A 14,236-nucleotide genomic window follows, 5' to 3' on the forward strand; every position below is an offset into this window, starting at 1 on the left:
ATTCCAGGATTTTCTCCTGCAGGAGGGAAAACCTTCATAATTCTTCAGGCCACTGGGGAGGGCAGAGGTCCCAAGGGGGCTACAGCAAGAAGGGGAAACACTGCTTCATTTCCAATCCCTCCTTTTAACTGCTCTTTCCCATCCCTTGCCTTCCCAGTTCAACTATCCCAGCATTCAAATACACAGCAGTTCCTTCACTCTGTCTTTCTCTTCCGCATCAACTGTCCAGTCATTTTGGAGTGTGGCCTTTGTGTCGTCAAAGTAACTCCCAGAGGGAACGCGACACTGGCAACAAGACCGAGAAATGTTCCAGAAGAGATTCCCAAGGACTGCCAGACCCAAAGCCACAGGGTTTAGCACTCGGCCCTCTGCATGCATAGTCTCTGACCTCCAGTTCCTTTTGTGCTAGCCTTGGAGCAGAATGGATGCTGACAGTTTCTCTCTAGGCTTTGGGCAGCCCAGGGTGCCTTTCAGCTGCACTTGCAGGATTTCACCACCATGTTGGAGAGCTGCTCCACTTTGGGTGTCCTCCCGACATAGTACAAGATCGTCAGTGGCTCCAGGTCCTGTGGGACACAGCAGGGTGAAGCAGATGCCTCAGGGTTCAGCGTGTTGTACAAGCCCAGCACCTGTGGAAACAAATTTAAACGTGACAAAGTCAGGAGTCCATTTAAGAGAACAAGAAGGTACTGCAAGCAAACAGGTCTCTAGGTATTTGGATTGTGCTAATCAGGGGCATTTCCCTGATGTGACTGCTATTCTTGTCACGTCCTGATCATGGCCAGCTCCTGCCCAGGCCTGATCCAGAGCCTTTTTCTTTTTAATGGTAGCAACGTAGACTGGCTGATGCCTAAGGGTGGAAGAAGTACAAGTAGTTCACTCGCTTAATCTCTAATTTGGTACAGCGGATAGAGCCACTTCTGCTTATAAGTCAGGGTGTAACCAGCCTGAGGTTGTGTTGTCTTTGGTTCTATTACCAAACCAGAACAAAGAAAATCAATGCTGCTTATTTCAACCAACATCTCTAGATAGCGCTGGATGGATGCCCGTCCTCTCGAGTAGCCGCAGTTCCCTCCCAGCTTTGAACTGTCTGATGCTTTCTTTCTCCACTTCATCCTCCAAGTCATTACACTGTAATGCTGGAGCCAGGACAGTGTCCTGTGGGACCACACTGGCTTCATTCTCCCAGCTGGCCCCAAACCACAGACAACTGTACACTCCAGCCATGTAACCGCCATGAAAGAGCTGCCATGTGTCTTCCCAGAGCTGGCTGCTCTTCAGTGGTAAGCAACATCTTGAATTGTGAGGCTAAGACACAATCCTACCTGCACTACTGTTGGCTCATAGCACCTGTCTGGGTTAAATTACAGCATCCTGCACGTTGTCTGTTAACTGTTTTACAGGAGGGTGAGAGGTGCTAAGGAGACATTCTGTTCTATCATGCAGATCCGTGTAATTCCAGTCATTCTGGTAGAAGCCCTGTGGGGTACTGAGCAAAGGCACAGGCTGTGTCACATGGGTGCCACGTGCACTGGGGCTGCTTTATTCAACAGAGACAGTGGGTTAAAGAGACTGGTGAGAAATCTGCTTTTCACCATGTTTTTCCTAGGTGGTGCTGGCAAGCTGTCAGCAGCTGTACTGTTCTGAAGCTTGCTGGGATCACTCAGCTGACTTTACCACTTGATTTCCCTTTTTGCTCAGTAAGAGAGTATCAGGAACTGTATTAAAATCTCACTCACGCTGATTCAGTTCAGTATCTGTTAGAGTTCCTCAGGTCCAACTGATGCATGTTACCTCTTCTAAGCTATTCATTCACCTGTCCTGTCTCGTGCTTCTCACCCAGCACCTGTCCATTCCTTCGTACCCTTAGATCTGCTCCCACCAATAGCAGTCTTTTAGCTTCAGCAAGCTTTGCTGCTGTGCAGATTCTTTAAGCTGCCAAGAAAATGCTAGCGTCTTTTCTGTGGTATCATCTCTACCCAATCAACTATTCTTCAGCTGAATCTGCTTCTTCCAGAATTTTTTCCAATGAAACCTGAAGCTAATTTGCAGCGAGCTGTTGCCATGTCTAGCTTGCTCTTTTTCCCTTCTGCAGACAGTAGCTCAGGATTCTTCTCTGGCTTTTCTTGCTTAGGAATTAACTTTCTGCTCATTAGCCTGTGTTTTCCTCTTGGTTCTTCTTCCATGGCCATAGTTTGCTATTGCTTTTGTTTTTTTTTGTTGTTTTTGGTTTTTTTTTTTGCTCTAGACAGTAGCGAAGCTCAGTTGATATTATTCCCTAAGACTGCCCAAGGTACTCATGTTAAACAGAAGTTATGTATAAGTTACCTGAAAATATTTCTTTTCTGCCAGTTTTACTCATTAATTTCACAGCCCAGTGGATTCCTCCCTGCCTGGTGGGATTTATACAGCTGAAAATAATGCTGGTGCAGAAAGCTTGCTGCATAGCCACGTTCACTTGGACATGGCTCCCCTTCCGTTGTGGGCTTCAGCTGCCTGTGTGATAGTAGGCAGCAGGTGTGTGCCATAGCTCAGCAGTTTTGCACAACCTGTGTGTACAAAATTCCTCTGCCAAATGAAAACTAGAGGAAAAATTATGCAGAATAAAACCATCAGAGTTGATGTTTGATCTGAACAACAAAAACTGGCCACTACCAAATAAGTATCCTAAGTCCTGCTGTTTCCCCATCTCATACAAGAGACAGCATCCTCCTCCTCAGCTGGAAGCATGGACTCAGTATTGACTCCATAGGAAGACCGTTTCTCCCTGCTGAACTACTCAGACTCTTTCCTGCAGTTTCCTTGTAGTTTTTTGCAGGTATTGATCTAAACTGCTTCTGCTACTTTGAAGAGACCAAATGCCATCAGACTGAGGGAGGAAAGAGGTGACAGGGCCACAAGGATAACATGCTGGATGTACCGTGCTGTGAGTGGTGTCTGCGCTGCGGAGGTACGGACATGGGCCTGAACAGAAGTTTGCAAAGTAGCCTTTAGGCTCGTGGACCCATTTCCAGCCCAGATCCTGTCGGAAGTCAATGTAAAGAGGACGCACGCAGCAGTTCTCTTCCAGGTTCCTGAAACACAGAATGGACACAAAATGAATCTAAAAGGGATCTTTTACGTGCTTGCATGAAGCAGCTTCCAGAGCAAAAGGACCAGAACCAGTGTTGCCCAGTGGGATATGGTGTTGACCTGCACTGGGTGCACAGCAGTGGCAGAACTTGCCAGAAGCCGGCAGGCCAGCAGCCTGGCACTGCCTGCACATGCTGCCAGGCAGTTCAGCCACTGGCCTGGTCTCTGCCCAGGCTGTGCTCATGAGGCTGATCACAAGCCTCCCTCTACCCAGAAACTTGGCCAAAAGTGACTGCTGGGCCAGCCAGCATCCCCTTCTTGGAGGCTGCAAGGAGCACGAGCTGAGCTGTGCTGCTCACTTGGCCCCTGCAGTACCATGGTGACCTGCAGCCCCCTTGGCAGGCACTGCCTTGCCGTGATGTGAAGTCTCACCACACTTTCCCATCTCAGGCATGGGACCCAGCTGCTGGCAGGATTCGCACTTACCGGAAGCAGTAGTTGGTATCCAGGGCCCGCTTCTTTCTCTGGCCTCCCAGTGTTGGGCTCTCCAGGCGATGTGGGGGTAACATCATCAAGATGAGGTGGGGATTATGCAAGTCTTTCTGCTTCTTCAGGCGCCCCAAGTCCCCACGGCCATAGTCATCTTCACTGTCAATGCCTTCAGACAGAAACAGAATCCACAAAGAGGACATCAATATGGAAGTGAGGAACGCAACAAGACTTTTCAGTACGCTTAACACCTTCTGCCTGCCCTGAACCAGGGCAAAAGAGACTCATGCACCATGTGTACTCACTCTGGGACTTCTTCCCTCCTAGGAGTACTCTTTGCTCCTGGTGAATCTAACTACTGCAGGGCTGAAATAGAGGCCTGTGGGCCACCTGTTTTACCATTTGCAAACTGCTGGTGGGGCCATTAATCCATCCCACTCGCTCCTGGCTTCAGTCCCAGGACAGGCAAGAAGATGAATGGTTTAAAGAAGATGTCAGATCATTGGCACTCTGCAGAACAGCCTCAGAAACTGAGCCTGTGGGGGCCAGTGGCTGCAGCCCAGGGCTGCAAGCCAGGAGGTTCCTATGTCTTAGGCCAGCCAAGCCACTGACTCTCTAGGCCACCTCACACAGGATGCCTGACTTCCTTGTGTTTCAGTCACCCTAACTGGAAAGCACAGCCTCTGTGGAAATCTGAGAATCCATCAAGCTGAACTTCCCAGAGAGACACTGAAATACGAAATTATTCCTTTTCCAGAAACACACACAAACCCCACCCAGACTGCACTTTTCTCTCACTTGTAACCAAGGTTTGAAGTGGGTGTACTCGTAAGATCAACATGCAAACCCAGCGGTGTGTATGCTTTAAGCCAAATGTTATGAGGGGTAAAATCCTCAAATATGCAAAGGAAGACCTATTCATTTTTCCAGACACTCGTGGCTTTCCCTCCAGTAGCCTCCCCAAGCCCAGCTCTTTATCACCTTTGAATTTGATCTCCAAGACCTCATGTAAATTCTCCAAGATGTCCCCATTGGGCTGAAAAGTATGGCAAGGGCAGTGTATGCTGATTTCCAGGCCAAGGTTGGACTCTGCAAAAAAGGAGAGGACTCTGAAAAATCATATTCCTCTGGTGGAACAGCTACAGTGAATCTCCACAGAGGGCGCGTGCTGTGCTGTGGCCCACAGACCAGGGATCAGTCTCACAGTGAAGGTTCCTCACTTTGGGAAACAGGAGCTGACTTAGAAAGGAGAAGGACTTAGAAAGGACTTAGAAAGGGAAGCAGAATCTTGTGGCTTCACTTGTGCCAAAAGCCATGCATACTCTTGCTAAAGGGACCTTCCAGGGCAGGTGAGAAAGGTGCTTCTGGTTACATTTTTTAGGCTATTCAGCATCCAAAAGCACTTGTGAGCTCTGAAGAGTTCCACTAGAAAGTAACTATTTTGCAAAGTTGGCCTGTGTTGTGTATCTGTACTGAATCAAATTTGCCGCCCTCAGTACCTGTCTACTATCTGGCTTCTGGTTAGTGTCTGGAGGAGAGATCTGAAAGTGAGTGAGTTGGATATGGACAAGTAATTTCACTGGAAGCATTTTTCTCAGCAGCTGCAGCCTCCTGTTTTGTTGAACTGCTAGTGGTCTCACTCGCAGACTTTCCAGAGGCAAATCTATTTTCATAATAACTTCCTGGACCCATCACGCTGTGTGGGCCTGACCCATGGAACATACAGCTCTTATGAAAGCTCCTTTTCTATGTTGTGTCATGAATTAAAACATCTGGCTCCCTGGGGCACTGACAAGGTGCCTAGCACCTTTTTTCCTAAGCACCATATCTGATGTCTGTCAGCTAGCTTGTGCCTGCCCAGAGCTCACCACAGTTCCAGCACTGAACTCCAACCATCAGGACACAACTGGGGTTGCTTTGAAAAGGAGGAGCCTACGGGCTCACAGCTTACCCTTCCAGGGAGCGGCTGCTTGCCAGAGCCTGCATTCCAGTTTTCAGTGGCACCTAACTTCTATCTGTGAGGCCAATGCAGCAGTGAGTCATGGTGCCTATGCTCCAGCTGTGAATGGGGTCTGTGTTCTTGCAGGGAGCTGCCCTGTAACTATCTGTTGTGCTGCCCAGCGGTGGCAGAGGTATGTTCTGTCTAGGTGTGTCAGCCTCTGGTATTTCCTCACCTTTATACCTGCCAAGCTGTAAACAGCTGAAGAAATCAAGATCCTTGCTGTTTTTTCCTAATAAATTTTCTCTATCCCATAAGAAAATTAAACCAGAGCAATCCTCATTTTCTATGTGTTACAAGCGATAGATTAGACCAGCAGACAGATTCCCCTGCACTTAGAATCAAAGAACCAAAAGAAGACCCAGCGTCTCTCACCGAGAACAATTTCCTCCTCCAGAGAATGAGGTCTTATTCTGACTCAGCCCCCAGAGTTACGCAGTGGGTACTCCAGAACAGAGCTAGGAAGGGAGCAAATGTTACACAGAGGCAGTTCTCCGGAGGAAGGCTTTTTCTCAACCTAAATGAAGCTGCCTCCTATTTAAGTGGTGCTCCTGAGAAGATGCTCCTGACAACACCGGTCCACGCTTCTATGGATGCCCTCACACCCAGTCCAGCTGTGACCCCTACCTCTGTGCAGAAGCCACTCACGCACGGTCTCGGTGACATCAAAGGACAGCCATTCAGGGGAGCCCCGCGTCTGCACATTCCTGCCACTGAGGTAGCGCTGCTTTGCTATGTGCTCATCCGGCCGCAGGATCTGCGATAGAAGGAGCAGTAGAGAGTGAGCCAGTCTGTGCACAAGGAAGGAACAGCTCTGTGTCCTTCTTTTTCCACAGCTTGCTACAAACAAATTTGGAAGGTGAGTCCCAGCACGTGGAACACCAGGCATACCCTGGCACATTAGAGGGACATGCTTCACAACCAACCTATTTCTCCAGCCTGTACTTCTGGGCCCCAAGCAGCTCACCTCTCCTAGTTCGTCCTTGTTTCAGGGTGCACATCAGAAGCACAAATATACGGTGATAGATCTAACGGGTGGTTTTGTTTCTGTATTCACATGTGCAATGTGGGTCTGAATTACAGAGTAAAACAGCAGTGGGTAAATGAGCATCTAGCCATGGGTCCCTTGTCCAGCAAGTCTCTCGAATCCTACGAAGTGGTATTTTCACGTGTTCGCTATACTTCAACATCAATCAAAGCACACCAGGATGGATCAAGTTTGGAGAACTCACTGCCTGCTCTGACATCCCATTTCCAGACAGACACCAGCAGCCTGTGCAAAGTGCTCCTTGCTGCAGGACTCCAGGTTCATCCCACGCAGCCTGTGGAGAAGCTTTGGGGTTGTCTGTTAGCAATTGTTATCATCTGTTAGCTGGAGAACTGGTCTGCCTTTTAAAGATGAATTCCAAGAGGACCTTAAGAGCTAACAGCAAAAGGGCAATTTTAGCTGCATTGTTACTGCACAGCAGACAGACAGCAGCCTGTGGGAATATGCTGCTTGGATGCTGAACTACCCCATTAGCTGTGTGATCCAGCATGGCCAGAGACCACTTCCAAACTTGAACCAGACCTTATCTTGCCAGCGGACACCAAGAGTTCAAACCAAACTCCAGATGAGCACCTGCGCTAAAGGTGCCAGCAACCGTCCCCAAAGAACTGCTGATGAAAGGAACACTGAAAGCAAGCATTTCTTCTCCAGTAAGTCTGTGAAAGTCAGAGAGCTCCACCCATTGGATTAGCACCAACTGTACTGTACTGCAACACTCAGAGGAACAACTCTGCCAAGGGACTTAGGCAGAAGTGTCAGGGCTTCTCTGCTGGTGAGGAGATCCTCTTCCAACCCCTTCTCAGTATAGAAAAGAGCCGCATAATTCACAGTACCCACAACAGCTGGACAATGTGAGTGGGGAAAAGGACAGTACCACAAACTGAGACTGGAAAAAAATGTGTCTGTATCACTGCTTACATGCTGGAAGAAGCCTGGAGCAAAGTATGGGATCTCTTCTCCCTCTTACCTGTGGCCTTGCACCCACAAGCTGGGACAGTCACTATGGAGCCAAGCTGTTCTGGCCTGAGGCAGTGAGGAAGGTGAGAAAGATACTCACCTGGAAGAGCTCAATGCGCTGCTCGCTGCGCTTGGAGCTCGGGTTGGGCACACGTAGCACCCGGAACTCTGCTCGAAACAGGTTGGTGCTGTTCTTCTCTGCTGAGGACACGTTAAACCGGAACACATTGGAGGTGACACCTTTTGGGCAAATGCCCAACTCATCTAGGAGAAAAAAGAGGGAGAGGGTAAGAATTTCAGGCCAGAAGTGACTGAGAAAGAGCTTCCGAATAAACATCTCACCACCTTCAAGTTCAGTTGTCTGGTTAAAGAGACAGCAGGAGGAATTAACTCTAATTTGCTCTATGTTGGAATGTTCTGAAAATCTTCTCACTACTGCCATCATTTCAATGCTACAAGCCAGAGAATCGGTGGAGACCAATCACAGTATTCTTAACTGTCTCTTCCAACTCTACTCATCAAATGTTGATAATGCTTATAAGTTTCCTGCATTTGTCAATGCAACCCCAACTAACACAAGGGGACAACCTCGTTTGCTCCTCATGGGGCCCATTCCCGGTAACCATGATGGTGTAACTCTGTGCTCACGCTGGAGGAGACATGAAGCCACACAGCAAGTGATCTTATCACAGGAGAGAACGTCAAGGTCTGTAATGAAAGCCAGAGAAGTGTCCACAAAGTTTGGTGAGGCACTAGAACAGGTTGCCCAGAGATGTGGTGGCTGCCCCATCCCTCGAGACAGTCAAGATCAGGCTGGATGGGCCTCTGAGCAACCTGACTGAGCTGCAGGTGTCCCTGCTCATTGCAAGGAGTTGGACTAGATGGCGTTTAAGGGTCTCTTCCATGTCCAATGATTCTGTCATAATTATGAGATGCAGAAGACATCTTGGGAGCAGTGACTCTCCAGTGCGTTCTAAAGGAACTAGGTTTTAAGGTCAGTTCTCACTCATGACCTGGAGGAGGAATTCATGGATAGTACTTGATACAAAGTTCTTTGGGGACAGAGGCTGCTGTGAGGACTGCAGAGATCAGACACATGAGGAGGAAATAGCACAGCAAGGCTCTGCCTGGATGTGTGCCTGCTGAGCAGAAAAATCCACTTCACAGATGCCCCAAAAGAGTACAGGTAAAAACCACAAGATTTCCTCAAGAGAAAATGAGCATCTCTTCATTGGGGCTGCTTTGGTTCCATGGAAGAAGCAGTGATCCCTGCTGCTCCTCTCCTTCTGACCTCTCTTAGACGTCAAGGCTGTAGCATCAGTCAGGCTTTAAGGCTTCCTGCAGGCAAGGCACAGCAACTCCTGCTCTACACCCACGTGCAGATCTGTTTGGAGTCCTGCAGAGCCTCTCATATGACCTCTGGCTGTTCTCCAAGGCAACACCAGGCTCTTGTATCAGCTGATATTTGTGGTGGTTTTTTTTTTTTTTTTTTTTTTTGTTATTTTTTTCTTTTTTAATTAAAAGCAAAACAATAAAACCATACACATAAAAATAACTTTTTCTAAGCCACAGTTCCAGCCTGTGACAAACAGGCTAGAAGACCTGGCAACCTTGAAACTGTAATCCTAGAGTTGGCCCCTGTCTTCAAAGCACCCATATCCCACAGAGACAAGTTCTGAAGATGGACTGGTGGAACAGTGTCTGAGAACATAGGCTCATCTCCCATGCCAAATTCTGCTTTGAGCAACAGTGATTCACTTCTGGGGTCATCTCGATGAAGCTGAAGGTCTTCCTCTTATGCTATACCCGGCTTCAGCAAGCAGGAGCCTGCCAGTTCACAAATGTGTGTTCTTAGGGACCTAAAGTTTTACTCAATAAGCTAACGACCAGATGCTCGCATTGAAATTTGTTTTGAGGCTTTTTGCCATACCTACTATTGAATGGAACAGCTTTTCCACCTGTGAACATCTCTGCCTGCTGTTAAAGACTGAGATTTTTGCAGCCCCAGGAGACCAGATCCGTTGCAGCAAAGAGCTGGCACATTCAGCCTGAGAGCCCTACAGCACAGAGAGCACTGAGCCGGGAGAGGACACCGCTATGGGGACTCCACCACTGACCGGTTTGTGCCACAGATAAGCACAGACCAGCAAGCTCTGATCTCATTATGTGCCCGAGGGCATCTTTCTAGCTGAAGTCTAACACTGCTAATGTTCTGTTAGACCTAGGTGGATACTGTGTTTTAATACCCCCTTAAGCTGTTTTGTAATGCTTGCCCTATTAATAGCGCTGTTAACAGCCTGCCCTTCCATTTCTGAGCCGACCGCCTGTCTGTGAGGGGGTGTTCCACCAATCCTCACAAGTGCCTCCACATCAGACCAGTGGCCAGCCTAGCCCACAGTCCATTTACAACGTTGATACTTCATCTGATAATCGATTTAGAGACTGTAAATCTGGTCCAAATCTGGTCCTACAGCGCAGTGCAGATGAGAAACAAAATCATTTATTGTTTGTCAGCTTCTTAAATTTTTTGGCTCAGTGAGGCAGCTATGCTAATAAGAGATGAATGGCCATCTTCTGTATTCTCTTGCTATCACTGCAATGCCTCCTACCTACTTCTGATGGTGTTTTGGAGACCTTCCTGGTGGGAACAGTAAGAGCTGTCTTTCCTTTCCTAACATAGCAGGTTCATGTTGCCTTCATGCCCTGGGAACAAGCCCCCTGTGATGGGGGAGATGGAGCTGTTGTTTCATTCTAACCACTGCAAGGTTGGAGCCTGCTTCTCACAGCCAGATGTCCAGAATACAGGTCTCACTCCAGAACAATTCTGCTTTTTGAGCAAAATCCTTAAGTTAAGAGGTCAGAGATGTGCACAGTTAAGTGATGTTTTCAGGGAACTCATTCCAGTCCCAGCTCAGGGCACATTAATCACACCATGATCTGGAATTGCCCAGATACCAGCAAAGAACAAAGCCTAGAAGAAATATTCCTGCAAGCTCCTCCAATCTACAACACTCAGTGTCTGTAATAAGGCCAAGAGAAGGAAATCTGTGCCACCCATGTACCTACAGCAGTCTGCCTGACATGACAGGCTCTATCTTCACCATCAGACCCTGCTATGACTATGGAGTCTAGCCAATTGCTGAGCTGCTGATAGAACAGATAATGGGACCAGCAGGGCCCTGTAGTGGAGGATAAGACACAAGGAGCATGTTCTCTGGGAACTCCCCTCTTCCAATCACTGCTTTCAGGGAGGTGCAGGTTCTCCACATGCCACCAATCCCACATGGCTGCTGATCCTGGCATGCCTTGTGACAGCTGACTGCTGTCTGCTTGGAGTTTGATGTCAGGGAAGGGCTGGCTGGCTGCAGGCCGGTATCACCTCACTGTGCCACACCACTGCTACCAAAAAGTGCTTAATGTCAAAGCTGTGTAACTCAGGAGGAAAAACAGATCCTTCTGGATCTTTGCAGGCAGCAGCTTTGGACAGAAAACACGCTTGGCCCAAAGACCACAGCTTTAATCGTCTCCTCTCTTATGCTGGCTTGGGAGATGGCACAGTTTTCTTCCGGAAGGTGCATAAAGCCACTTGCAGAACCGCTGCAGGAGCTTCCCGTGCTTGAATCTAATCCCCATCAGTTTTAGGAGCTCCCTGAAGTGAGTGCGAGCTACTCTCAGAAAACGTTCCTTGTAAATCAGTGTGTTCCACAAGCATGGCAGGAAGACGACTCCCTGAACCAACCAGCAGTCCAGAATGGGGACAGAGACTGGCTCCTGGAAGTCCTCCCTTCCTAGAAGGCCTGGGCTCTCCCTGCTGCTATTTTTGCTCCTCAGCTTTCCTCACTGTTGGGCCTTAGGTTTTGGAGAAATACAAGTTCTCTGAGCCAACAAACTGCTTGACTAATACTCTGGAGCTAGAACAATTTGTGCATGCGCGCACATTTCGAACTCATCTCTATCATCCTCAGTTCCCTCAATGGAGCCATCCTCCTCTTCCCCCCAGAGGAGCCTGGCTTTGGCTCCAGCTGCTCTGAGATCACCATCTGGCACAGTGACAGAGCCATGGGAAAGTTGAACATCAGCCACTTTTGAAGACACGGGGCCAAACGCAGCCATGGTGCATGTGATGAAACTCCCTAGGTTTGAAGAGGAGTCTCTCAACACCATGGCCTGCGTGGGGCTGGCCTCTGTGACCAATCCACACACCCCCTCTTCTCTGGGCAGAGGGGCTGCATAGAATGCAGTGTCAGCACAACACGGGCTCATTGCTCAGCACCTTGCTGTGGCACCACAGAGAGGCCGGGGCAGGCTCATCATTTCCATAGGCACGGTGAGGTTATCCTGCATGTTGTGGACAGTGGCTGAGCCCACGGCAGTTTCCTCACAGCGATCTCACCCACAGCACCCACCGCTGCCCCAAGCTCTTCTCACACCCCATCTCACTGTCCCTCTCCACTGCCTCAGTGCTCCTCACAGACATCTTCCTTCTTCTTCCCCCTCCTTCACCCAAACCCATTCTGCATTCATGACCCACCGCCGTGCTTTCCAGTTTCCTCCTTCAAAGCTCACACCGCATCAGTGTCATTTTGCACAAATATATTTAAAGAATTTCACAACATTCTGGTGAGTCAAAAATGTTGAAATATGGGAAAGCCATGAATACTCTGTGCATTTTCTGTGTCTTGAGTCTGAGCGCCTCCTGAACTGAGAGCTAATCATATAACCATATGGAGTGTAGTCTGCTAGAGATTAAGTGAAATTTGTTGCATTACCACATCGCAGCTCTGTTTCCAGCTCATCATATGTCAAGATTAACATAAACCTAGCAGAGAAGCTGCATTCTGGGGCTGCCTGCACCAAGTCCCAGCTCCACCCCAGGGCTGCTGGCACCGAGATTGCGTCCCCAGCACCACGCTCCATCACGAGGGGGACACCTGGAAGGTGGTGTGACTGCGCCCACCAACATCTTCCCATCCGAAGAGATCCTAAGCCAGACAGAGGGGATTGCCAGTGCCTACATCTGCTCCGCATCTGCGATCTACTTGGGGTTCGTGTCTGCTCGCCCTCTGACTTCGCATCTGCATCCGCTCAGCTCCCGCACCTGAATCTGCTTAGCGCCTGCATCTGGCCCCGCTCAAGTGCACTGCACCTGCTTCACATCTGTCCGTTTCCTCAGCGCCCGCGCTCCTCAGGGCGTCCCAGCGAATCCCAGCTCTGCACCTGCTCGGCACCCCCGCCGCCCGCGATTCCCCCACTGCTACTGGAGCGGCATCCTCCACGCAGGCGCCTTCCCAGAGCCGGCGAGGAGCCGGGCACACCGCGCACCGCCGCTGGGCACGGAGGGCTCCGAAAGGTGGGGCTCGGGCCGCCCGTTCCTCACTCAGCGGAGCCCCGCTCCCTCCGAACCCCGCACGCCGCGCTCAGCCCCAGAGCCGCGCCGCCCCCCTCTCGCAACGCGACGCCGGCGCTCCGGACGCGGGCGCTCGCCGCAGCTCCCCGCTTCCCCCGGCCTCCCCTCCGGGCGCTGCGCGCCTGGCGCTTACTGTGCTCGGGGAGGCCCTGGATCATGTCAAATTTATGGATCTCTTTGGCATAGTACTCGGACTCGGTGTTCTCCTGAGAGCAGCTCTCCTCCTTCTCCTCCTCCATCTCCTCCAGCAGCTCGCGGGTGCTGTTGTAGAGCGCCAGGATCTGGTAGGGCACGTGGGCCGGCCCCACGCTCTCCGGGGGGCTGGTGAGCCGCAGCTTGCTCAGGATCTGCCCCCGGATGGCCTCCACCCGCTTCTTCTTGATGTGCTCGAGGTCCAAGGTGGTGCAGGAGGACAGCGCGAGGCTCACGGTGGCGAAGCTCAGCAGCGAGAGCAGCACCAGAGCCCTTTGCGCGTACATCTTCATGTGCGAGGGGGCGGCGGCGGCGGCGGTGCCCCCGGGGAGAGCCCCCCGGGCGGCGGCGAGCGGCGGGCGCGGAGCCCCGGGCGGTGCTCCGGCGGCAGCCTCCCCAGATCCCGCGGGCTGGGGCTTGGCGCGGAGGCGCATGAACTCACCGCGCCGCGCGCGACTCACGACTTCCAGGAAGAGCTGGCAGCGCTCCGCCGGGGGAAGCGGCCGGCGCCGTGCCTCGCCGCGCCGCGCTCCTTCCCCATGCGCCGCCCCGCGCCCCGCGGAGCCGGGAGCGCCCCGCCGCGCCGCGCCGCCGCGCGTGTCAGCAGCGGGCCGGGCCGCTCCGCCGCCGCGAGGGGAGCGCGGCGCCCGCCCCTCTCGCTGCACCATGCATGCCCCCGCCGCGCCCCGCGCCCTACATCGCCGCGCCGCCCGCGGGCTCCGCCGGCCGAGCGCAGCGCCGCGCCCCGGCCCCGCCTGCACACTGCCCCGCCGCCGCGCTCGCCGCTGAAATTTTATACCTCCCTCCCATGACGTCCCCGGGACGGGGCTCGCGCGGGGGAGGGAGCTCCAAGCCCGGCCTTCGCCCGCGGCGCCGCGCTGATGGCTTCAGCAGGCGCGCGGCGATCGCCGCCCTCTGCCTCCTCCTCCTCCTCCTCCTCCTCCTCCGCCGCCGCCGCCGCCCCCCGCGCGGACGGCGGCGCCGGGCCCCGCGCCTCGGGCTGGGCCCCTCCGACGTGGCCGAGGCGGCCTCCGCGGCGGCGGCGCGCTGGCGCCCCCTTCTGGCGGCGGGC

The 14,236-nt window shown here is 51.8% G+C and overlaps 1 protein-coding gene across 1 annotated transcript; it reads right to left on the minus strand.

Annotated features, from left to right (window-relative positions):
• Nucleotides 1-470: 470 nt before the first annotated feature.
• On the minus strand, nt 471-13,832 carry TGFB3 (transforming growth factor beta 3; the record flags this gene model as incomplete). Its single annotated transcript, XM_079536929.1, has 7 exons — nt 471-629; nt 2,921-3,074; nt 3,559-3,730; nt 4,543-4,650; nt 6,188-6,317; nt 7,666-7,829; nt 13,106-13,832. 7 exons carry the CDS (start codon nt 13,830-13,832, stop codon nt 471-473), a joined length of 1,614 nt encoding a protein of 537 aa, XP_079393055.1.
• Between the last annotated feature and the right edge of the window lie 404 nt (nt 13,833-14,236).

The sequence above is a fragment of the Tetrao urogallus genome (assembly GCF_951394365.1).
Source record: "Tetrao urogallus genome assembly, chromosome: 6".
Classification (NCBI taxonomy): Eukaryota; Metazoa; Chordata; class Aves; order Galliformes; family Phasianidae; genus Tetrao; species Tetrao urogallus.